At 29.0% G+C, this 26851-nt stretch overlaps 1 protein-coding gene across 1 annotated transcript in view; it reads left to right on the top strand.

Annotated features, from left to right (window-relative positions):
* Positions 1–24600, top strand: part of LOC107437670 (growth/differentiation factor 10) — a 32658-nt gene extending 8058 nt beyond the window's left edge. Inside the window, exons 2-3 of the mRNA XM_016049748.4 lie at positions 20254–21542; positions 23752–24600. Coding sequence (XP_015905234.2) covers positions 20254–21542; positions 23752–23943 — 1481 coding nt within the window. The 3' untranslated portion in view covers positions 23944–24600. The remainder of the gene's footprint in view (positions 1–20253; positions 21543–23751) is intronic.
* Positions 24601–26851: the final 2251 nt, after the last annotated feature.

Here is a 26851-nt window from a genome sequence, read left to right as displayed (position 1 = left end):
TACTAAATTTGAACTTAATAGTATGTTACAAAGGAAAATCAGAAAATTTTAACCAGAATACAATTTTTTGTATTTCAGTATATAGTTTTCAAACATTATTTTACCAAAAAAATGCTTCTTGCTATCTCTAATGGTGTAAAAAGATCTAAAGAAAAAATTTCGTTAGACCGAATAAGTAAATTTTTGCAATTAAAAAAGAAAAAACTTTGTAAATAGTTAATGAAATCATAAAAACTCAAATCGCCCGTTCGAAACTTATTTTAAAAGAATATAATAATGGTATTTTTTTAAAGAAAAAAGGAAAAGAGTAAACACGGAAAGGAATAAACACGGTAATGTATCTCTGCAGCTATATCACGATATACAAATTATTTTAATAAAAGAGTGATAAAATGATTTACAAAAACGTGTTGCAACTTTTATTATAATCTTTTATGTCAATAGCTGTTTGATGTCCACAAAAAATTTAAGAAAAATGAAAGTTTTATTCCTGGAAACAAATAAAACAAATTTGAAACAAATAAAAGTTTGTAAAAGTATTATCATTTTTAGTATCATTTTTCATATGCTAGCACATTATGCAAATTGCGCTCATAAGCATTAGAAATAATTTTTCTCTGTTTTCTGTTTTAAAAGAGTTTTCATTATTATTATTATAAGCAGAAATTTTCAAAATGCACTTTTTATAAAAACTACAATAGCTTTAACTTAACTTATGGTTGCTATAACTTTTTGCCTCTTAACTTTTAACGACAATTTTTAAATTACTTCTGCAATACATTTGAAACATTTATTTAAGAGAAATTAATGCACTGTAAAAAAATTCCAGATCAAATTAAAGTAAAAAGTACGGGCACTTTGGGTGCCAGTATTTGGATTTTAATCTTTAATCTGGTCTGTGTTCATTAACATAGTTAAATAGTACTGTATTGAGATGCGTTTCTTTTATTTTCGCATAATCTTATGTAGTATTTTATTATTTGTTTTGTATATGCGATATATGTAGAATTACAGACGTGCAACAACAAACCATTTAGTTAATGACTGTAAATGACTGTAATAAATTAATGACTGTAAAATTAACTGTATTAATTAATTCATATAACAATACATGAAAAGTTTTGATAAAATTAAAAATTCAATGGTAAAAAATTTTTACAAAATAAATATTTCAAAATTCTCTATGAAACCAGATTGAAACGTTAGGAGTTTAAAGGATATAAAAATCATAATTTTTTAATTGCTTATACAAAATACATTGAAATTTAAACTAAATAAATTTATAAAAAGTAGTTAAAATAAACAGGGATAAAATAATTGAAAGGTAAAATAATTAAAGTTTCATTGAAATTCAATGAAAAATGTAAAAATTGCTGATGAAACTTTTTTGAATTATCAAGTATTATAAAGTGATAATTATAAAACGAAAATCGTTCAAATTATCAAACTTTTTCAGTAAAAATTCATTAATTTCACTTTATTACAATAAGACAATATTTAGAATTCGGTAGGTCAATCATTTAACATTTAAAACTTTTGAAATTTGAAAATCAGCTTTTAGGAATGAATACACTTTAATGCATGATTTTAGCAACAATTTCAAGATAGCTTTTAATAACACAATAAAATTCTAGATTGGAAAAAAATTTAAAATGCATTAGATGCAACAATTCAGATATAGCAACATTTAAAAAACAATTTCTGACCAGTCAGAAAAAAATTATTTTTAAAACAAAATATGTTGCAGCATTTCAGTTTTATAAATATTTCAAAAGCAAGTTTTGATCAAAAAATAATTCTTTCTGGATGAATATAAAAAAAAATCTATTCTAACAAATTTTTAAAATAATTTTTGTAATTCTATCAAAGCAAGTTTTCAGAAGAAAAACTATTTTTGCGATTAAATATTAAGTGTAACACTCTCAGAAATAAAACTCTCACTTTTGACGATTCAACAATTCTTTTCCCGTATTTCGTTAATTTTGAGAATCATTTCGTCACGACATCACATGATTTGTGATGAAACGGGAACTTTCAAATATATAACAAAAATGTTACCTCAACTCAAAACCTTATCGCAGTGCATTATGGGAGATTGTTAACTAGACTGACGGAACTTGAATGAAGACTGTATGATCGAAAATCAAGTGACTAGTGAAGCCGACCTGCTGTATGGTGATCAAGGAGTTGGCCGCGTACCAATAAAATCCCAGGTTCGAATCCCGCCTTCGCATGGGTTTAATTTATTTCTCTGTTTCATTTGTCCTTCTTATGTTATTAAGCTGACAACCCAAATGTATGGTGTCTACGATAAAGAGATTATTAGAAAAGTTAGATATATTAGGCACTACGAGTCTTTTCTTCTTTTTTTTCGCTTTTTTTTTGGGGGGGGGGAATGGAATGACGAAATAACTTTACTCGTTACTTTGACGTAATTCGTTACTTTGACGAAATGCTCGCTCGGAGCATATGCCAGAAAACGGGTGAGTTAAAAACGAAGAAAGTTTCGGGAAATTTGAGTATAAATTTACAGTAAATAATGCTGAATAGTTTAAAAACTTATTATTATTTTTAAAACAACTAATTAATAATTCCTTGCCTCTTTGTACTCTTCTGCTGCTACAATATTGTTCTTTGTATTAACCTACAGCAATAAATTCGTTTGCATAGAAATCATAAGAAACACCATTGTATTGAAAATGTTTTTCTTGAGAAAAAATGCTACGCATTCAAGATAAACATATTTCTTTTTTCAGTCCATTTAAATCATAGCCTTTAATTATTTTAGCCTTCTCCTTAAATAAAGCCAAGCAAAATAATAGTGTATAGAACTAGTGGAAAAAACATCTGTAAAATAATGAACACGACTTTCTAGCGATTTTTTGCGAGGTCATTGACTATTGTAAATAAAAAAATTTAAAAAAAGACCAGGAATTTCGCGCCTTAAAAATATTTTTATTCTTTTCTTCTAAAGAGCAATATGAGACTTTCATAAATAATTTCACAATATTAAATTTTCATCTCCTCTTTTTACTAACTGTATAATTTAACAAAATTAATTAATTAAACTTAGACTAATATTTTCGATTGAATAGCACTCTAGTAAACCTTTTCTGATTAAGATTGTTGCAAGTAAAAGACGAGAATTAGCACTTTGAGCTAAGGCTCCCATACTATCAGTCTAATTCAGGGGCTCTACTTTGAGCAGTTGAAATATTTTCTTTCCTTTTTTCTAATAAAGAACTTTATGAAAGGGAAATAATTGCATTTTCGTTTTAATTCCTCTCTCTGCAAGTTGTATCGTTTCTTAAAAGTAATTAACAAAATTATATTTTTAACTTTTTTTAATAATATTTATATTTGATGAAATTTTTCCAATTACATGAAATCAAGTAAACTTTTCCTGATTATTAGTAATTACTGAAAATAAAAAACAAAAATCAGCCATTTTGTACTTTTTTTTTAATTTTTTGTTAAGGACAATGTGGAACGGAGATAATTAAATTTTCGTTTGATCTCCTCTTTTTTACAAACTGTATTGTTTTGAAAATAATTAATTAAAACATGATAAAATTTTGGCTAACTGTGTCCTTTCTCTAAATTACTTAATAAAACTTTGACAAAAAAAATCCAATTAAATAATTTTCAAGTTAACGCTTCCTGATTCTTAGTAATTGCTGCAAATAAAAGACAGAGATTATGCATTTTGAGTAATTAAACTATTTATATATTTTCTTTTTTTAATGATAAACAATATAGACAAGAAATAATTAGGTTTTCATTTTATCTCCTCCTTTATTTGGAAACTATATTACTTGAAAAAATTAATTAATTAAACTTTGATTTAAAAAAAAATTCCAATTAAATAATACTTTAGTTAACGCTACCGGATTTTTAGTGATTGCTGCAAATAAAAGATAGAGATTATGCATTTTGAGCAATTAAACTATTTTTATATTTTTTTATGATACACAATATAGAAAAATAATTATGTTTCTGTTTTATATCCTCTTTTATTTGGAAACTGTACTATTTGGACAAACTGTATTATTTAAAAATAAATTAATTAAACTTTGATGGAAAAAAAATTCCGATTAAATATTACTCAAGTTAATGCTACCTGATTTTTAGTGATTGCTGCAAATAAAAGACAGAGATTATGCATTTTGAGCAATTGAACTATTTACATATTTTCTTTTTTTAATGATAAACAATATAGAAAAGGAATAATTATGTTTTCATTTTATCTACTCTTTTATTTAGAAACTGTATTATTTGGATAAACCGTATTATTTGGAAACATTAATTAATTAAACTTTGATTAAAAAAAATTCGATTAAATAATACTCAAGTTAAAGCTCCCTGATTCTTAGTGGTTGCTACAAATAAGACACAGAGATTATATATTTTGAGCAATTAAACTATTTTTATATTCTCTTTTTTTTGATGATGAAAAATATGGAAAAGAAATAATTTTGCTTTCATTTTATCTCCTCTTTTTACAAACTATATTATTTGGAGAAATTTATTAAACAAACTTTGATAAAAAGTTCAAATTAAATTATGTCTTATTAAACACATCTTTACACATAGTGTGAATTTATATTGTTTGAATACGCGGTTTTCATCTTAGAAAATACTGTTATTTACATTTTTCTTACATTATTTTGTTTAAAAGTATGCGCGTTTAGCAAAATTAAATTGTGTCTTATAAAACACATATTTACACATAGTGTTAATTTATATTGTTTGAATACGTGGTTTTAAACTTAGAAAATATGTTTATTTGCATTTTTTTACATTATTTGTTTAAAAGTACGTTTGTTTAGTAAAATAAAACAATAACAAAAATTTACAGAAAAACAAACGTTTATGGAAAATTAAAGGGAGCTTGCGAGAGTTGAAAAAAATTAATCACGTTTGATAAAGGGGCAGAAAATATTTAAAAAAAACGACTTTTTTGTTACATTTACGATTTTTACTCAAAACGATATTTAAATTTTTTTTAACTTTTAGAGTCAAAAAATATTTTTTAAAATGTGTTTGACTTTTTAACTAAAAGTTGAAATCCGTTTTTTTTTAATGGTCTATAAATTTACCAGTGCAGCATTACATTAAATTGATTTAAATCTGCAACAAGAATTAACATTATATTTATCCAAATAACAATAGTAATTAATATCAAATTGTTTGAAATCTGCATTATTCAATAACATGAAACCGATAAATGTTCTACAGTATTCGATAGCATTAAATTCCTTTAAAATTTACATTATTTCAGAATTTTGAGTAATTTTAAATTATTTTAATACAGCATATTTTAATCAAAGAAATGTGAATATTACTTTAATACTAAAACATTTTATCACCAATTTCAAAGTTTCTTTTAACACTTCATTGGAATTTGTTTTAAAGAAATTTCCTTTTCGTAAACAAAAGAAGTCAACTATCAATTCTAACCAAATTCAAAAGACTTCTAATCAAGATTCTAACCAAATTCAAAAGACTTCTAACCAAGATTCTAACCAAATTCAAAAGACTTCTAACCAAATTCAAAAGATTCCAACCAAATTTAAATTCAAAAAACTAGACTGAATTAGAGTTATTGACTGAACAATTTTTTAACTTTTTGCATGGTTGTGATATCAATAATTATTCAGATTAATAAAATTTATAATTATATCATAAAATTGTAAAAATTATCACTTTTATCACTCATCACTTTTAACAAAATATAGTTATCATTTTAAACAACATAAAGTATATCTGTTAACGGTAAAGTACAAAATTCTGGCATTCTATAGAATGCCTATGCATTGTATATAATGCCGAACGCTTAAAGACAACGTATGAAATATGAGAATTATTACATACTTTCCCTAAGCATTGTATATAATAGCTAGGCATTCTATAAAATGACAAATGCTATTTCAGCAAAGTATAAAAAATGGTCCTGATAAGGCGATTATATAAATGACATGAATTCCTTAAAAATACAAGTGTTATTCTGAAATGTGCTATTAAGTGTTATTCTGAAATGTGCTATGAGTGCTATTAAAAAAATCATTCAAAATACGTAAAGAAAAATAAAAGTTGCCCAAAACAAAATTTATACATTTCTTATAAAGGGAAGCAAAATTTTCATGCAAAAAAATTCGAAATTACAATTATGAAACATGGTAGTCAATTTTTGAATTCATTACATTCGAAATGAATTGGAGATGTATTTTATACTTTGCATGTTTCTCATTCGGCATTCTATAAAATGCCTAAGAAAGTTGTGCAATATGAATCGTTTGATACAGTGCCGGCTAGTTTAAGGCATTATATACAATGCCTAGGCGTTATATACAATACCTAGGCATTATATACAATGCCTATGCATTCTATAGAACGCCGAGTTCCAAACATTACCGGTAACAAATCCCTTGATAATATAAGTTTAAAATGATATCCAACAGTTGGAATATGAATCATTATAAGTTTAAATAATCATACAATATCATACATTGATAATATATAATTGTTTTAATCTTTTTTTCGCATACGATATGCGACGATTTGGAGAACTTTCATTAAATTATGCTTTCCTACGTAACACAAAAACTCAATCTCGTGGGTCGAAAAATCCCTTTGTCCGCATGTGTCCGAAATTTAAAGGCCCGATTTCGAGGATAGAAAATTTTAAAAAAATAATGGGATAGTAGAATAATACATAAATAAATAATAAATAAATAGAATAATATATGGTTTAAAAAATTTCGCAATGTGTTAATCTATAATATTGCTCGCATTTGCTGCTATTTTAATGTGATGTTAAATTGAGCCGTAGTATCGTGCTCTATAAACTTGATTAAATGATCCTAGGGTTCCATTTGAAACGTTATTACGGTTGCAGTAAAGTATGGTTCAAGATCATTTTGACCTCATTTTTTCAAATGGGTACAATACTTCTTATTTGTATACAATTTAAAAGTTTTACATTTTCAAATATTTAATACCTCCTAAGTTATGAGACAAAAATATTTTTATAGCTTTTTTATGTTTAAATGTAGTTAGAAAGTATATATAAAAATTTCAATTTAAGCCTAAGCCCAACCAAAATTGAAGACCTCTTCATGGTAATGAACCTGCTTCATCTCTATCGTACACTAGCATGTTCATCAATCATATGTATGTTATTTTATTAGAGTCAGAATAATAAACTGATTTAAATTACCATTCTAATTCTATAAAACTTATCATTTTGGATGAAGAAATGTTATTGATAAGTTAATATTTAAAACTTTTGTGTATGCTTAAGAAAGAAAAAAAATCGAAAATCACCCATTTAAATGATGATGAAAAATAAACATAAATGAAGAGGTTTGCCAATATTTTCCTCGTCACTCAATCAATTATTGTCTCGTCTCGAGTGTTCTTAACTTCCTTTTCGAGTGCTATTAAAAAAAGCAAAGTAGCATTTAAAAAAAAAGTAAAAGCAGTTAGATTAGTTCGTCGTATGTAATTGTGGCTTAAGTTAGATATTAAATGAGGTGATAATTTGAATCGCAAACACAAGATATAAGTTAAATATTTCAATGAATAAATTTGCCTAATTTATTTCAAAATAAAAAAATAATAACCAGTATAAGGAGTAGTTAACAAAAATAAATTTATTTAAATTTTAAAATTACGTAATAAAATAAAACATCTTAACATACATATTTCAATTAGACTAAAAGGAAATAAGTAATTATATTTTTGTAACATCTAAAAGGAAAACCATAAGACGCATCACCTTAATATCCCTCCCCCATATTTCAAAGTGATACGCTCTAGGTTTCTCATCTTAAACCTGGAAAGATGTTTTTGTTAGACCACAATTGAAAAACGTAGTATGCAATTTCCTTTCCAATTATGCTTCTGCAAGTTTGTTCATGCGAATCGTAATCGTTGGAGATAAAGGATTATAATGTTTCATCAGTCAATGAGACTTGAACACTTTAGCTAATTAGAACACGATCAAAAGTTTCTAATGACGCTAAATTCTCTTCGCTTTGATCATGGGTTCGAGTCCCCTTGCAGTCAGGCTAACCGTGGGAGGTTTTCGTAACTCAAATACGGGTTATTACCATCAAAAAGACCTCCACATAGGAAGACCTCAGTGGTAGACGGATCATGAGTTAGAGCATCCCAGTCGCCAGTCTAACCGTGGGAGGTTTTCCCGGTTTTCCTCACCGTGTAACGCAAATGCCGGTTAGTTCCATCAAAAAATCCTCCACGAAGGAAAATTTCTCCCTATACTTGATCCACAAATTCCCTAGTCTTCTGGATTGGATTCAAAATTACAAGGTGACGGCGTTGAACATTAATAGTCATAAACCCAAAAATTGGGACAGCTGTTCAACAACGGTTATTAAATAAAGTAAAAATACCCTTCGGAAAGCGTGGAGGCTCAGGGGATAGAGCGTTCGCCTTCCAATAAGGTAAACCAGACTCGAATCGCAGCGGTGGCTAATCGATACAAATTCCGCACCCGGCTCGCACCGACCACAGTGCTGACGTAAAATATCCTCAGGGGTAGACGGATCATGGGTTAGAGTCCCCTTGCCGTCAGGTTAATCATGGGAGATTTTCGCGGTTTTCCTCACCGTGTAATGCAAATGCGGGTTACTTCCATCAAAAAGTCTTCCACGAAGGGAAATTTCTCTTAATACTTGATAAAGGAGTTCCCTTATCTTCTGGATTGGGTACTTCGGCTCAAACATTGCAGTAAATTCTGCTTGTAGCTGTCAGGGAACAACTGAAACATGTTTTTGTCATTCAGCAAGAAGTCCGGTTAAAATTTGAGTGTTCTAGCTAAACAGAAAGCGATCGAAATTCTGATTGATGATAAGTTCTATTCAGTGATAATATGATAATAAATTCTGTTTGTAACGGTCAGAAAACGATTAGCAATGACGACAAAATCCCAGATAAAATCGCGAGATTCCGTTATCACAAATATGATACCGAGTTTAGAAATATTGCAGAAAAAATAAATAAATTGAGACTAACTTAGTATTTCGCTTAATTTATTTAAATCTAAATTTAACTAATCAGTGTATCCTGGTATCTTAAATTATTATACTTTAAATTATTTAAAGGAAAGTAAAATTATTATACTTTCCTTTATCATTATTGATTTAAATTAACACAAAAACATCACGCAAATCTTTGCAATTCCTAAATTTGATTGTTTTTTAGGTAATAGTGTCTTTAAACTAATGTCACAGTAATAATAATGCATATTAATAGTATATAATAATATATAATAATAATAAAATAATATATAATAGTAATAAAATAATATGTAATAATAATTAAATAATATATAATAATAATAAATTTAATTATTAGAAAAAACTCAAAGATTCATGTAAAAGATTTTTTTGGCAATAATTGCTTGAAAAATATGGTAAACCCTGAAATCTCAAGAGCTTTCTAGTGTCTATTAGCGATGAATTCGGGTATGCTTTTGAAGGTCCGAGCCCGAAAAATTTTAATCCGAGCCCAGCCCAAGATACATAGGATTAATTCGTGCCCGAGTCCACCCGAGATATGCGTCTGATAAAGGCCATATTTTGCGGTCTCGCTATTAGGCCTTTACTGCCTGATCAAGAAAATTAGTTAATAAGTTTCACATTTTTTTTTATTCTTAATAATTGTACCAAACGTTTATTTAAAAGTAGTAAAAAGGTTTATGAAAATCCTATCATGAGTTCAATCCTACCCGAGTCATAAAACTTTTTTCAGTAAACGAGCTTAATTCCGAGGCGTACCCGGGCTCGTACTTAGCCCGTCTCATCTCTAGTGTGCCCGTCTCTCTCTTAGTTACTCATCACTGCATACACTGGCTTTTAGGACTCGTAGCTAAATTCCGTTTCTGTTTAGTTAGTTTTGAACTTTTTAATCGCGTTTTTACGTTACTTTTTTATTGTCGACATGAACTATTAATTAAGAAATTAGCTTGCAAGATGGAAATGTAAGATTTTTGAAAAATGTCAAACTACCAAATTAAATTCTTTTTTATTTACATTTTTATCTCACAAATTCAAAAATATATTAAATCATATTCATCAAATCAAAATTATGACTTTTATTAACGTTGCTTACATTTTATATTATGACTAAATTCTCTTTTTTGTTACCAGCTATGACATTTATTAATGTTATAACGAATGTTGCTATTTTTAAAGCGCTTGAGAACATGATTAACTCCCCTATATTAATAAAACTAGACGTTTTTTAAACGTCTAATTTGAGAATTAACACCTGCAAAGTGTTGTGAAATTCCCAAAGTGGCAGAAAGCAGTTTTATTTTATTGATAATGTCAACTAGTTTTTTATGAAAAAAAATAATAATTTATGACCCTATTTCTCTTTTGTAAGTATAATGTAAAAACAACCCATATTACTGAAGTAATAAATCACGTGAATGGAATATTTTAACTATTACACTTGGCATTGACTATGTGCTCTTGCTATAATTGATCCGCGTTCTTCTAAAGAAAAAGATTCAATTTCCATACTTAATGAGAATTATATATTCAATGCCAAAAAAAATATAGTAATTAATAAGTTCTGTTAAAATTACTAAAATGTCATACTTCTTAAAAAATATTAATCACAAATTAAAGAGACTTCCTTTTAAAAATTAAAATTAGTTAAATTTTAATACCTATTTTTAAATCATTATATGTAGTTAACTGTTGGTTTAACTAATATATAATATTTCTATGTTTTAAAACTCAAAGTCATCTTTCATATTTATTCTATTTATATATTTTATAGCTACTTTACTAGTTTTTTTACAGATATTTTACTACTTTTTTTTATTTATAAATTAATAAGCATTCTTGAATTAACGCATCTTTATGTATTAATTACATGAATAAATAATATTCTTCATTTCAATACAATTTTATTTTGGTATCTAAGAAGAGTTAACTTCGTATCAAAAATCATCGACTAACTTGACCTTTGTCGGTTATCACCGTGTTTACTTCTCATAACGATAAATCCATGTTCTAAATGCACTTTGAACTAAAAAGACCGTAACTATCTTATTTAGCTACCTTAAATCATTTCACACCAACCGTCATATTTTCCATTAATCCTTTTTGAATGAATAATACGAAAAAAACAATCTATTAAAATGCATGAAAAGCTTAAAAATTTAAAATGCTAGTGTCTCAATTACTGTCATTAATAAATACAGAGCAATTTTCTTAGCCATTTCACATGCGTATTGCTAAAAAAGATGTCTTGTACTCACATTACTCGAAAAAGAAACAAACGCAGTGCTTACTTTACATGCTTCCATTCCTAGGTGGTCATTTTATAACAAATATCTGAGAGTTTTATGCAAATTAGCTATTGCTTCTTCAATATAATGTTGTCACTAGAGAACTAGTGCAGCTCTAGTTAAGAGTTTTTATTTCATGTGCCTGATAGATTAATTTATATACCATATTTAAACCAATATTGATGAGGCGATGCAATAGTATAATATATCCTGCAATATATATGCATCCTGCAATAGTATAATACATCCTGCATTACATATATACATCCTGCAATAGTATAATACATCCTGCATTACATATACATCCTACAATAGTATAATACATCCTGCAATATATATATCCTGCAATAGTATAATACACACCCTTAGTACTGTAACGTGATAAAGACTTCACTTTGTTGCATCGTTTTCCTCGTTTGTGTGCTGAAGGTGAAAGAGTCAACCTACATCTAGAGAATAACCATTCAGTTCAATTTCATACTATAGCAAAAAGCACATTTTCAAGCACAGACTCAAATGCTAAAAGTGTAGAACTCATGCCAAAACGAATCAAGACTATTATAGGGTAGACAAATAGCATGCACTTCACACTACAGCAAAGAGCACATTTTCAAGAGCAGACTCAAATGTTAAACGCGTAGAACATGCCAAAGCGAATCAAGACTATTATAGAGTTGAAAATAACATGCATTTTACACTATAACAAAGTGCACATTTCAGTCTCAAATGTTAAGCGCGTAGAACATATGCCTAGAAAACTCAAGGCTGTTATACGGCAGAAAAATAGCATGCATTACACGCTTAAAATATTTGTAACTAGAACTGTATTTACCTCATTAAAAATTTATTTCGTTTCAAAAATGAATAAACAGGAAATAACAGTCGACCTGTTTCAAGAGCAAAAAAACAGGTGCTCATTTTCAACACGAAGCGGGAATGAGAAGAAACAAAAGTGATTTGAATTATAAAATGAAAAGTTGCCAAAGAAAAATGGTAAAATAAAAGGGAGAGACAAAACTAGAAAAACCACAAAAGCCAAGATGAAAACAGAACAAGAAAAAAGATGAAAACAGATGAAAACAGAACAAGAAAAATCACAGTGGCAGAGAGGGGCAAATCAGGTTAAATGCATTTCCACGCGCTATAGAGAGGCGGTGAGAAACGAATGTCGTTACCATTATTTCTGTACTTATTTGTGTAAGACAGAAAACTGTAAAAGAACGAAATATTGCCAAGGACTAACCTATGGTACACATTAAAGTAAGATGCTAGATATTTACTAGATTCTAAAGATAAAGAAAATTACTGAAAAATATTTGTCTGGGTTAGAAAAGGAACCTGAATTAAGCACTGATATTTTTTTTACTGTATTGTTCGCGTAAAGTGGAAAACTGCCAAAGTACAGAAATATTATACTGTCCGAACCGATTTCTAATTACAGAAAGCTGCCAAAAAAAAAGTCATTTTATTGCGTAGTAAACTAACATGTTTAATTCACTATAACTTTTTTTTGTAAATAGTGCTAGAGTTCTGTCGGAATACTTAAAAAAGTTCGGAATGTAGTCGAACTATTTATTCAAAATAGAGAGGGAAATGTTCAGTTCCGGTCAATTACACTTTAAGAAAAGTTTACTGTATTTAAAATTTGGATAAGAATCTAGAAAATTATACAGACTAAAATTACTGAACGGTTTCAATTTAATTCATTTATTAAAAGTTTTCTCTTTAAAAGTTCTGTTAAATTTCTACATGCTAATAAAATGTAAATTAATTTAATCTAGTTCATTCACGTTGACAATGTGTAATATTCAATGAAATACATCTTTTAAATGCATTGGGACATTGAAAAAAAAATTTCAGTTTATTTTAAATCATATCATTGAATTCTAATTGCTCCCTACCTNATGAAATGTTCAGTTCCGGTTAATAACAAAAAGTTTACTGTATTTAAAATTTGGATAAGATTTTAGAAAATTATACAGACTAAAAATACTGAACAGTTTCAATTTAATTCATTCATTAAAAGTTCTGTTAAATTTCTACATGCTAATAAAATGTAAATTAATTTAATCTAGTTCATTCACGTTGACAATATGTAATATTCAATGAAATGCATCTTTCAAATGCATTGGGACGTTGAAAAAAAATCTTTCCAGTTTATTTAAAATCATATCATTGAATTCTAATTGGTCCCTACCTCTTCAGTCGAAATATACCTTATAGTTTCAAAATATTCCCTGTAGGTAGCAATAGTATCTTAATCATCAAAAAAAATCTGGTGATTCTGATGATTATTAATTAAGATTACTAGCATGAAGAATTAATTAAGATTATTAATTAATTTTATTAATTAAGATTATTAATTAAGTTTATTAATTAAGATTATTAATTAAGTTTATTAATTAAGATTATTAATTAAGATTATTAATATTGATGTCCGATATACCGCAGACCAGGTCCAAAAGGGTTAAGGAAAAACATGGTCAAAATGATAATATCCGAACAACCAGTTAACTCTAATAAAAATAAATGTAAACAAAAATATGATTGAATACAATGGCTAGTGTGGTTCAATTTATGTAGTCTACGAGCAAACAAATAATGTTAACATATTTTCGTTCTTTAAACTTTTATCAACAAGAAAATGCATCATTTGAACTTTAACAGCTTAAATTCAACATTGTCTATACTGTGAAATTTCAATAAAACGCAATTCGAAAATAAATTGAAACTCAGCGATTTATTTATCGATTACGTGAACTTCGAAGTAGAGGTATTGTAAAAGGATTTGGGATCTAATGCTCGATTTCAATAAATGTTAGAAATGTGTTTTGCAATAAATAAAAAAATCTTAACAAATACATTAATCTAATCTCATCGTCAAATTTAAGATTTACTTTTGATATTAAACACGGCCAAGGTTGTGGATCATTCTAACCAAACAGGAACTTTATATTGTTCAAATTTCGTGTCTATTCGAATTTAAAATCCTATAATACGTGTTATTAAATCTAAATTGTTAATTTCTTGGTCCTTCAAGTTCCTTACATTTATTTTTAAAAAAATTTTTAGCGAAATATAAATTTTTAAAAAGTTTAAAAGCGATAGGATATTTATTTTATTAGTAATCTATTTATAATCGAGAACGATTGAAAATATACAAAATACATACATACATTTCATTTAAAATCCACTAAATATACACATACTACTAAATTCATTCATACTATACATTTAAATTATACTAAATACATTTAAAGTACAAATTTTATTTGATATTAAACACGACTTAGTTTGTATATTATTCTAACCAAACAGGTACTTTATAATGTTCTAATTTCGTATTACATCCAAATAGTTTAATCTTTGGTCCTGCAAGTTCTTTAAATTTATTTTAAAGAAAATTTCTACCAAACTATAAATTAGAAAAGTTTAAAAGCGATAGTATAGTTATTTTATTAATTAGATTTAATTATAATGGAGGACATAACGATTGAAAATGTACAAATTACATAAATACAATGCATTTGAAATATACTAAATACATACATACGAAATATTTAAAATTCACTATACCCATACATACTATAAATTTAAATTATATTAAATACATTTTAGTACAAATTTAATTGTATTTAGTTAGTAGAATACTAATAAAATTTTTGGAAGCAAAGTTGCTCTGTTATCTGTACCATAAATTTTATTTAGAAATTTCAATCGATTTCGGTCGTGCACCTAAATATTATGCAAGAACATCTCAAACTAAAATCACTCTGGGATGTACAAAAATTTCAAAATATGTAAATAAGTAGAAAAAAAGTACCTTTTCTTTCTAATTTTCCAAACTAAATTTTAATCTAAAGCTAATTATGAACTTGCTAAACACCTTTTACTGAAAGGACCAAAGGCGAGATTTGAGTATCCATTTTTTATAGTGCAGGAGTTTCCTTATACTCTGCATACACTGTAAAAAATTCGTTTACAAATTACGGTAAAAAGTACTTTTATCCAGAGTGCAGAGCCCGCAAAATCAATTTTACTGTAAAATTTTATATCGTTTTTTTTTTTTTCAAATAATATTTGTTTAACTTCAGTGATTTTACACCTGTAATAATTATTGTACATCATATTTTTTGTTCCGAAAAATGTTACGGTAGAAATGAATTAAAAATACTAGAAGTACTGGCAACAAGTACTGGCACCCCCATTTTTACCGTAATTTGATGGGTTCAGTGTAGGGTTTAAAATTACAAGGTTACGGTGATCAAGATCATAGAATCACATATCCAATAAGGATAGACTTAGGTGATAAAATAATATAAAACAGCGCTTATAACTAAAAAAAAAATTCACATTTTAGCTATGCTATAAAAGGACATTATGAACTGTATTTAATAAATTTTTTTTTAACCAGACAGACAACTACATCTACTCCTGTTATTTAATAGATACATCAAAGGAAACATAATGACAACTGATTTTCTCTTGATCGCATGAATCAATCAAGAGAATTACTTACGGAATGGAAATTTTTTTTTACGATCCTGTTAATAAGGAAACAGGAATGTCAATGAAGGGAATTGCAAAATATTTTTAGGGACAGAAGTAACTGGGTATTCGGGCAACATTAAAGGAGCACTGAACTTATTACCTCAATAAACGCCTAATTAAGTACATTGGAGGAATTCGGAAGCCGTGTCAAAACTTATTATTTCTTTTATATGTCAGCAATAAAAATCCCTACCCGTCTCTTACGTATAATCTTTCGTTGGCACTAGGGCGATTCTTTCGTTACGTGTGTTACTTTTANTTTAGTCACTCAGGACCACTTTTCGTGGAATCGCCCACTAGCGCAAATCTTAATAACTTGAATGGTAAAATCTTTTCAATTATGTAATCCACATAAAAGTACATTACTAAAAACCTTTTCTTAAAAAAAAAAAAATTTGAATTTCTTTTCGATAAAAAGTTTTCACTGTGGTCGCATATTGACCAAAAATAATCTTTAGTTAAAATGAAAATCAATTTATGCTGTAAAAAAGTCTATGTCAAATTACGGTATAAAGTAGCCATTTTTACAGTAAAATCCATTTTTAAAGTGAAATATACCGTAGTTTTTGCAGCAATATTTATTTAATTAGAGTGATTCAGAAATTTTACTGTTATTATTACCGAAAAAATTACTGTATATCAAAATGTTCCTTCGTAACATATTCTGATAAAAATGGATTTTATGGTAAAAGGTTCCAGCACCATGAGTGCTAGTACTTAGATTCGTAACTTTTTACAGTGTGCCTGTAATAAGACAAGACAGTAGTTTTATATATATATAACCGTCGTTGAACAGCCAACTAAACTTTGAGTTGCTAAGACTAATGTTCAACTCCGTAGCCTCGTAATTTTGAACCAATCCAGAAGACAAGGAAACTCCAGGATTAGTACCCCCAAAAGTATGATTTATTATGGAAACTTAGAGGACTTTGGGACCAGACAGATTTGACGTACATCAGTCACACAGGGAGTCTGCGACAGGCGGGGATCGAACCCACGATCTCCTCAAAACGGACACAAGACAGAAGTTTTGACACCACCCATGGATATCCGATAAACTACATGATCAGGTTTCCCATAATCCACATGACTCATGACCACATTAATTTTTATTACTAAGTACCCTCATTTCCAAATTTAGATCTATCTCCCTGTATACAATTCCCATTTAATATATAATCTCCATGCATACAATTATATTAGGTTATTATGATTCCGGGTTAGCTTAAGGTCATCGTATGGTTTTCGGGTTATTACTGTTCTGTCAATTTGCCTTCTAAACTTTGCATTTTTGAACATGTAAACTAAAATTTATTTTATATTTATGAGTTTCAAAATTGCAAAATGTATTGTGTATATCCAAAAAATGATACTTTAAACCCATTTCAAAAGACCTGTTTAATATTTTAAGTCATTAGCGTATGTATATTTGACCGAAGCGCCACCTTTAATTTTCATCAGATTTATTTGTTTTAATATTTCACTTTAGGTTGCGTGGCAACCTGAGATAGTTTTTGTTGTTGTTCTTTTTTGTTGTAATTTAGAATTATAATTTTTAGAATCCGTTTTTGATGCTAAATTATTAGTTATTAAAAGATTAAAGTTTTATAATTGTTGTCATTCATCTGTAGAACTTGTAGTTCATTTGATTGATTTTATTTAAAAGGCGTCCGCATTATTTATTTTCATTTATTAGCGACAAGACCTATTTCTTTTTTAAATTAACTAAAAAAACTGGGAAACGTGATCTCAAAAATTATATTGATTTGAAATTTTGCGTTTCGAAAAAAAAAATGTTTGCGTGATTGCAATTATTGAACTCTTTGAAGTTGAAAGACATTTTATAAATTCTAAAGTTACCAATAAAGTTTACCAATACTCAACTACGTAGCCTTGTAATTTTGATCCCAATCCAGAAGACAACAGAACTCCTGGATCAAGTATTGGGAGAAAGTTTCCTTCATGGAGGATTTTTTGATGGAACTAACCCGCATTTGTGTTACACGGAGAGGAACACCAGGAAAAACTCCCACGGTTAGCCTGACGACAAGGATACTCTAACCCATGATCCGTCTACCACTGAAGATAGTTTACGTCAGCACTGTGGTGAGTACGAGTCGGATGCGGAATTCGAATTGACCAGCCATCGCTTGGATTCGCCCCTCACTAGGAGGTGAGCGCTTTATCCCCTTAGCCACCCCGGAAGGTATATATTCGGAATCCATCAAAAAGAGGTTACACTTATTCAGAGAAAGTCCCTATGTCTGTTCTTATGTCCATTTTCATAGCATAAAATATTGTTTTATCAAAAAATTGGACTCGGGATTTTTTCAAAGAAAGCTTTGTTATGTCCCTATAAATGATACCTGAAAAATCCCCCTCTTTTGGAGGAAATAGAGGAGAATTTCTCTTACACAGACAAGTGAGAAATTTTCTTAATGTACTTTTTAAGAATGAATCGAATGAGACCAATTACAAGACGATTGAACTGATATTTTGAAAGTTATAAAGGTTTTATATACAAAAATGTGCAACTCTATACTAGTATTTATTTATGAATCAGAATTTTTTTTTCTAAACAAAGCGTAGGCATTGACTCCTACGTATTTTTTCACGCTAAATCGAATTAGACTAAACACGAGTCAATAAACGTTACGTAATCTTTTTATGAATAAAATGTACAGTTTTTGGCATGTCTAATGTGCACTTTTTTAAATTGCTATCCAGGGACTATCTAAAAACTTCAGGTGACCTAACTGAACACTTATACTACCTAAACATTCATCATGAATGGAAGGAGACCAAACCCGAAGCGATATGACAAATAGTTAAAAACTTAGGAAGGGTTTTTTTTCTTAAGTATAAAAAGCACAGTTTTGTACTTATAGTCTAGTAAAATTAAACGTTTTCTTCTGAAAAATTAATAACTAATCTTTTTTTCATAGAATGTTTTTTTTTATGTCATGGTAAATAATAGCTGAAAACTCTCTAACTCTCTCCTGTAAACTTCCCCTTTTTTGAGGAGAAATGGGATGAGAATTTAATATCCTTAATACAGGCGTTGTTTCCCTTATATTCTTTTATGCTGAATAAAATAAAATTAATTACGAGACGAGTGCATTTATAGTTTAAAAGTTATAAGAGTTTTCTGAACAAAAATGTATAATTTTATACTTGAACCTTAATTTTACTGTACTATTTATGAAATAATACATTATGAATTGGAATGAAATACTTGTATACTATACACTAAATTGAATAAGATTAAACACAATTCAATGGGACTAATGATTCGGTAATAAAAACTAATAGTTTTTTTTAAGTGTCAAGTTTAAACCCTACTTTTACTGTATTGTTTATAAATTGGAATGAAAGAACAACATATTATAATAATCACATGTTTTGGCTTCCTGAAATAACTAAAAAAAAACTGTAACTTTCAAACTATTAGTGCAATTGCCGATTCAGCGTTAAAAAAATACATCGAAGACAATGCTTCACTTACCTGTAAAAAGGATATTCTATTCCCCCTAAATCAACCCCATTTCCTCTTTAAAAGGGTGAAGCGTACAGAAAAGAAAAGTGGAGTTTTTAATCATCATTTATAATGACATAATAAAGCTTTCTATGAAAAACAAATCTAATTTATTTATATTTCCGAAGAAAATGTCAATTTTACTAGACTATAAGTACAAAGCTGTACATTTTGAATTTATAAAAACCTTAACAAGTTCTTAACTATTAATTCGATCGTCTCGGAATTGATATCATTCAATTCAGTATGAAAACTTTCATCGGAAAATATAACTTACACATTCAATTGTAGATGGTACAAGTTCAAAATTATACATTTTGGCATATAAAACCTTTATAATTTCTAAACTATTGGTGTCTGATCAACTTGTGATTGATTTCTTTCGATTTCGAAACAATATCGCACATGTTCTTTATAACTGATTTTCAATTCTAACCCCCCCCCCCGGAAAAACACCTGATTTACTCTTAAAAAAACGGTGAAGCTTACTGGGGAGAGTTATGGAGTTTCCAACAATAATAATTGTTCATAATGGTGTAATAAGGCTTTCTGTAAAAAAAATCTTGGGAATCAATTTTTCATGAAAAAAATATATTTTTTTTTTATAATTACTGGAATATAAATCTCTTAAAACATGGTTATAAAAACTTGCAGTATTTAAAACATTTGATTGTTTTTAAAAACAAATCAAATTAAATTAACGACATACCTACTGGAGAGTTTGCACACCACTGTATAATGCTTTTCAATTTTAGTAATTTTCTTCAAGTAATTTTGGAAATTTTACGGCTTTAATTTTATTATGAAATACTAAATTATATTTTTACCTTACTTTCAGATAGTATGGGTGAAGCAGATGTCTTGATATTCAACCTAACTGGACTTAACTCAAATGAAAAAATTCTACAAAGCAAATTGTACATTCTAAAAAGGAAAAAGCCAAGGCACAGTAGAAGACGTGAGGCATCGTTCTTCAGGATGAAAATCGGCACTTTACCGAACATGACATTCCACAGATATATCGACGTGTCTCTTTCTCGTCAAAAATCAGAATGGCAATCACATGACATTACAAATTCTGTTTTGCACTGCAGGAGAACAAACGCAAAAGCCAACAGTCTGCTTGGTGTAACACTGGAAGTAAAGCGCTCCAAAAACAACTACAGACTGTCTCCATTTAGGAGGCTTCTGAAAATGAACTCTCAGCCCTTCATTTTGATTTTTTCGGATGACATCCAAAACCAAACTAGATACCCATCAAGGACTAAGCCTAAAAATGATTTTGATGGTCTTCAAGAACTTTTAAATGCCAAGGCACAAAGTGATGATTTTCAGGCTGATGACTCGTTTGTGAGTTCAGAGGATTCTTTTACCAGTTCTGAAGTCAGAACCAAGAGATCTACTCAAATTAAACATTATAACTTATTTACCTCCCACTCTTTATCTGATGCAAATAAATATTTCAATACATCAACTGGACACTATGAAAGTGATAATGAAGAACATTCAGGTAGAACTGGTCTGTTACATAGGAAAATGGGGAATAAGTATACTTTGGATCTTGCAGATGACTCTCTGAGTTCATCGATTCACTCTATCATTCCTACAATAAAACAATATGGTGACTCTGACTCCTCAAATGATTCAATTTTTTATAGATTATTAAAAGTATTATCAACAAATGTAAATGTATTATTAGAAAACATTTTAAATCATGAGAAAAAGCTAAACGAAATACACAATGAAACCATGCCGACTGTTAGGCATAATGTAACAAAGCGCAGTATTTCTAATAAACTAGTTTATTCGACAACTTTCAAGGATGGGCCTGATGCCACTGCAAACACTTTGCAAACAGTGGAAGAAAAAGAAGCTTCTAACTCTACCATCAACTCACGCAAAGACCGAAATAGGAAAGGAAAAAAGCAAAAGAAAAGAAGACGCAAACTTCCCTTTTGGTGGACTAAGCATGATAGTAAACTTCATTCAAAAGACTATAAGAATATGTGTCAAAGGAAAAGCTTAGTGGTGGATTTTGCCGAACTAGGCTGGGGTGATTGGGTGATGTCACCAAAATCCTTCAATGCCCATTACTGTACAGGAGGATGTTCATTTCCTCTCATCAAGGTAAGATACATTTCACGCTATTATAAGGCAAACTATTTTATGATGCGCTACCATAGTGATGCTTTATCTAACCTCACTTGCTGATAGTTACTTACTTAGGTACCTTCAAGTATTGTCAGTATTTTATACGTTCATTAGTTGAATCAATGAAACCAAAAACGAGTCATCTCCTATGAAAATCTATTGTAGATTACCTGTTTTTAAACTCATTGATTCAGTTGATTAAAAGGTTACCAACAGTAACCAGGGAGGATGGGAAAAACTCACCGCATTGTTGTCATTAATAACCAAAAAAAGCTAACAGCTGATTTACTGCTCTAGGGACAGTCCTAGTTCTATAGTTCAAGCATATGCTAACACAATAAAAAACACTGGCTTTTACAACTAAGAATGTTGAATCACAATTTTTATAAACATGGTAAAAACAGTGATCAGTATGTAATATGGTTTACTTTAAACTAGTTGCCAAGACTAGCATACTAATGATCAATGTTGACCAATGATCTTGATCTACTCTGGCTTCAGGGCCCGTTTTGATAACCACAACTGCCGTCTAGGAAAATTCATGGCTTATTGCACTGAATTTTTTCAGCATCTTTAGTATTCCAAAATCATCCCGTCAGTGATATGGCAACTTAATACATACTAATAATTCGTAGATTATTAGTATTGATTTAAATATATAAAATGTATAGAAAGATAATTAACACTAGAAAGACGGAAAATTAGTACAATACCTATATTACTCAGAAGCAGTCAAAATGACAGGATTTTGAATGAGTAAATAAATTTGTTTAAAATTAATTTTTAGCATTTTTTATATTATTTACAGTTATATAACCAGCTATTAGTAAATATTAACAATAAAAAAAATTTATGTAGTACAAAATGTCACAAAATTATAAGAAATTGTGTCATTATATACATCATTGTTTTTCTAATTGAAATTAAAAGCAGTCAAAATGACTTCCTTAGGCAATCTAGCGTTAAAACATTGTTCAAACTAGACAAAACACCCGATCATACCTTCATCAATTATAAGTAATCAGCTGTGACCTAGTTATGACCAATTTACCTTCTCGGGCTCATTTTAACAATTTTTTTACAGATAACATAACAAGCATAAAGACCATTACAGTGTTTAATTATATATGAAACTTGTTACTATTATTAAATCTCCGTTAAAATTACGTAAATCTTTAGAATTTATGCGAAAAAAATATCCATAAAATAACACAAGTTCGTCAGTATGTTGTTGGAATTATTAAGGTGGATCAAATATAAACAATTTTAAATCGCCCTTTTTGATCCGAGAAGATTTTATATAGAAAACATTACATTTAAATTTGACTCTTTTAGTACGAGTCGCACAAAATAAGCAAAAAAAAATCTCAAATAGAGACAATTGATCATTCTTGAATTTTTTGGTAAAGTAAAAAGTAAATCCTTAGGAAATTTTAAGATTACAAACTAAGAAAGAAAAGAACCATGTTTAAGGAACTCATACTGGAATTATCTAGCGACACACAAAAGATAAGAATTTAAGACAAAAATCGTCCAACGAAAGTTTGCGGACAAGCTCGTACTTTGCCGCTGATCTCTTAATAATTAAATAATGCTTCTCGTGAATGCTTTAATATAGAAATATTAGTTTAAAACATTTTATTTTGAAGTGATTTTAATCAGAAAAACTTGAAAATGGTTAAAACATGTATATAAAACACCTGACATCCATACGATGAAAAATAAGAGCCAATGTATTTTAAAAACTTATTACTTTACTTTTACAGTGAAAGCTGTGTAAATTGATCACTTGTGGGACGAAAATTTCATCGTCCACTTAGGGGGATAGAATTAAATTGTTTTTGCCAATTCGGCACTTCATCATCAAAATTAACTTAGACTGGTGATCAACATACGAAGTCGACCAATTTAACAGGCACCACTGAGAAAATCTTCTGCAAAAATCATAATAATTTATAAACTTCAAAATTCTGAATCCATTCCATCCATTTTTTTCTTACATTTTTCAGAGGCTGCACATATATCCGCTGAAAAAACGTAATTAAAAAAAAATCACTGTAGTTTATATTTGATCCACCTTCGCATTTTACTGTCTCAAACTAGTGGTTGAAGAACTACCAATAGTATTGTTTTTATCGCCTTAGTTTTAAAAAAAATTATTTCATATTGATGATTTCCTTTTCAGAATACAAATCCATCCAATCATGCAGCATTACAAAGCTTAATGCATGCTCTTGGATTACACTCGAAGATTCCAACACCCTGCTGTGTCCCATCATCAACAAGTCCTCTCACCTTGCTATATTTCGACGAGCACGGTAGTCTTGTTTTAAAAAACTATCCAGACATGATAGTCAAAAAATGTGCATGCAGATAAAGGCAGAAGCATTCTGGTTTGATGGCTGAACATGGAGAATGTATGATTGACTGAACTGCCTTATTGAACATGATCCATCGTGTCGTTATAATAAAATGAATGAGTATTAATATTATTATTGTTACCAAATAAATGTGCGTTTCAATAATAATCAAAGTAATAATGTTCAAAAACAAAAATATGAATATAAATGACATTACGCACTTTCGATTGTAAATGAGATGCAGGTAAAAAAGTGCATGAAAAAAAATTATTTTAGATAGGTAATTCACCTACATGCTCTTTAAAAAACTTAGAGACTCGTTTTCATAGTAAAATTGTATTAAAGGAAGTGTGGTAGTTCATTTATAGATATGGGTATGTATAAAACAGTCGTGCAATTAGAATAAGCTATATATTAGGAATATTTAATGTGATCATTGTTTTCAAACTCATTGCACAAATACCATTGTAAAACATCTGTCTGTCAATAAAGATATTGAGTTTTTCTTTGTTTATAATTTAATCTTCGTTTATAATATGGGTATGTATAAAACAATCGTGCAATTAGAATAAGCTAGATAATATGAATATTTAATGTGATCATTATTTTCAAACTCATTGCACAAATACCATTGTATAACATCTGTTTGTCAATAAAGATATTTTTTTTTGTTATCCATAGTTTTCATTTTTCCAAACTTATATGATTGTTATGAGTTAAGTAGCGTAAGAAATAAATCAATATTGCACCTAATTGAAATTAAATATTCAAAGTCACGAAATTAAAGGATTTTCGAAACAAAATCTGACATAAAAAAATGGTAAAAATAAGAATCCAAAAAACGTCAAGGGGAAAGAATGATTTATAATATATATATATATNGCAATTAGAATAAGCTAGATAATATGAATATTTAATGTGATCATTATTTTCAAACTCATTGCACAAATGCCATTGTAAAACATTTGTTTGTCAATAAAGATAGTTTTTTTCTTTCTTTTTTTTGTTCATGGTTTTAATTTTTTCTATCCTATATTATTGCTAATTAGAGTTAAGTAGCTTAAGAGATAAATCTATATTGCACCTAATTGATATTAAATATTTTAAGTTACGAAATTAAAGGATTAAAATAAGAAGGTAAAAATCGACTCGACAGAATTTTAATGTGCATTAGTCACCAACTACACAGGGAGTCTTCGGCAGGTGGGGTTCGAACCCACGAACTCTCGGACATGGGCCCAGCGCCCTACCCACCAGGCTATCCCGACCCGACTAGAAACATGAAAATGATAATAGACATTTGACGCCAGACTTCTTATAAATGATATTAAAAAAAATAATACCTCAAATAACTTTGCTCTAACGTTGGTAGTTTTATAATCTTTAGTAGCTACTACTTTATGTTACAGATTACATAATCTTCATTAGGGTTTAGCTCTACTGTAGCCTATATTATTCTAATAATAAGTGCTAATAGTGTACACTTAGGGTATGCTTCAAACGTATATATTCATGTATATTTGCTTCAAACTATTTATTAAAATACGAATTTAGATATTATAGTTTTCACTCCTATACAATTAAGTGCCCTTTCTAAATCTATCAAGGAAAGATATATATTTGTTCATAGAAAAAATAACTTTAAATAATCTAACAAATAAAAACAAAAGTCGAAGATACACCAGGAAATAATGAATGTTTCAAAATTAGTAAGTTAAAATTTAAACATTTGATTAAAATTTTTACATAATGTGCCATGTTATCACATTATAGGTACTTATTCATTTAGGATGGACAACAAAACACATGCGCCGGAATAGTCTGGTCGGTCGCTGGGCCCATGCCCGAAAGTTCGTGGGTTCGAATACCGCCGGCCAAAGACTCCCCGTGTAGTAAATGGTGACTGATATACGTTAAATCTGTCGAGTCGCTAAGTCCTCCGTGTTCCCATAACAAATCAATACCTCTGGGGGAACTGGATTGGAGATTGATCGTTCTCTGATTCAGGTCAATTACAAAGTCTTTAAATTTTGAAGACGGATTTGAATAAAGTGACTAAGTGAGAGTTTGGCTATTTTCAGAGTGGAGGAAGATTCCCTGGATATTTATCCACAGTTCACGAGTAACTTTTAGAAAAACCTCTTAAGGCAGCTAATTAAGCGAAGTTAAGAACTAGACAACGAACCCAAATGAATATTAAGAGATTTACAGTTTTAAAAGTTTGCCAACAAGAATTAAAGGCAAGGTACGAGTATAATTTTAGTTCCTATTATTAATGTATGCATTCTAAACAAAAATTATTCAAATTGATTGAAGTATCACTTACTAGAATTTTCCACCAAGTAGTATTTTTTTTAAAAATTTTATTCTATGCAGTGTTTATCAAGCACAACATACATATTTTTTACAAAATTAGGAGGCTCATTCACCACTCCTCTGATTTTTCTCATTCAACATTTTTTTTTAAAAGTCTATATTTATTTAAAAAAATAAATAAATAAAGGTCATTTTGCAAATAAAATATATATTAATTACAATTTAATGTGAGCAAGCCAGGAGGCCGAGCGGTGAAGCCAATGGCTACGGGTTCGAATCCCGCTCAGGATATGGATGTTTCTCTCTATGTATTGTCCTCTATTGTGTTTGATGAGTGAATTGTGACCCACCCTATGAACGGATATCTGTGGCAGTGTGGCATGGGTAATGTTGCTCGCCTCCATGACACTGATCACAAGGTGCTCACCAAACAATGCAAAATGAGCAACAATCCCGGCACTTTCCACAGCGAAGAACAATAAATTCAGTGACTACCGTTGAAAAAAATAAAAATTTCATGTGAGAACATTTCATCAATATGTTAATCGTGAAGAAATGACTTGGAAACATCTACTGTATTGAAAAAACAATATTGTAGCTTATGATTAC

Source organism: Parasteatoda tepidariorum, chromosome 3 (genome assembly GCF_043381705.1).
Source record: "Parasteatoda tepidariorum isolate YZ-2023 chromosome 3, CAS_Ptep_4.0, whole genome shotgun sequence".
In the NCBI taxonomy this organism is placed as follows: Eukaryota; Metazoa; Arthropoda; class Arachnida; order Araneae; family Theridiidae; genus Parasteatoda; species Parasteatoda tepidariorum.
This window is presented reverse-complemented; position numbering and strand designations above follow the sequence as displayed.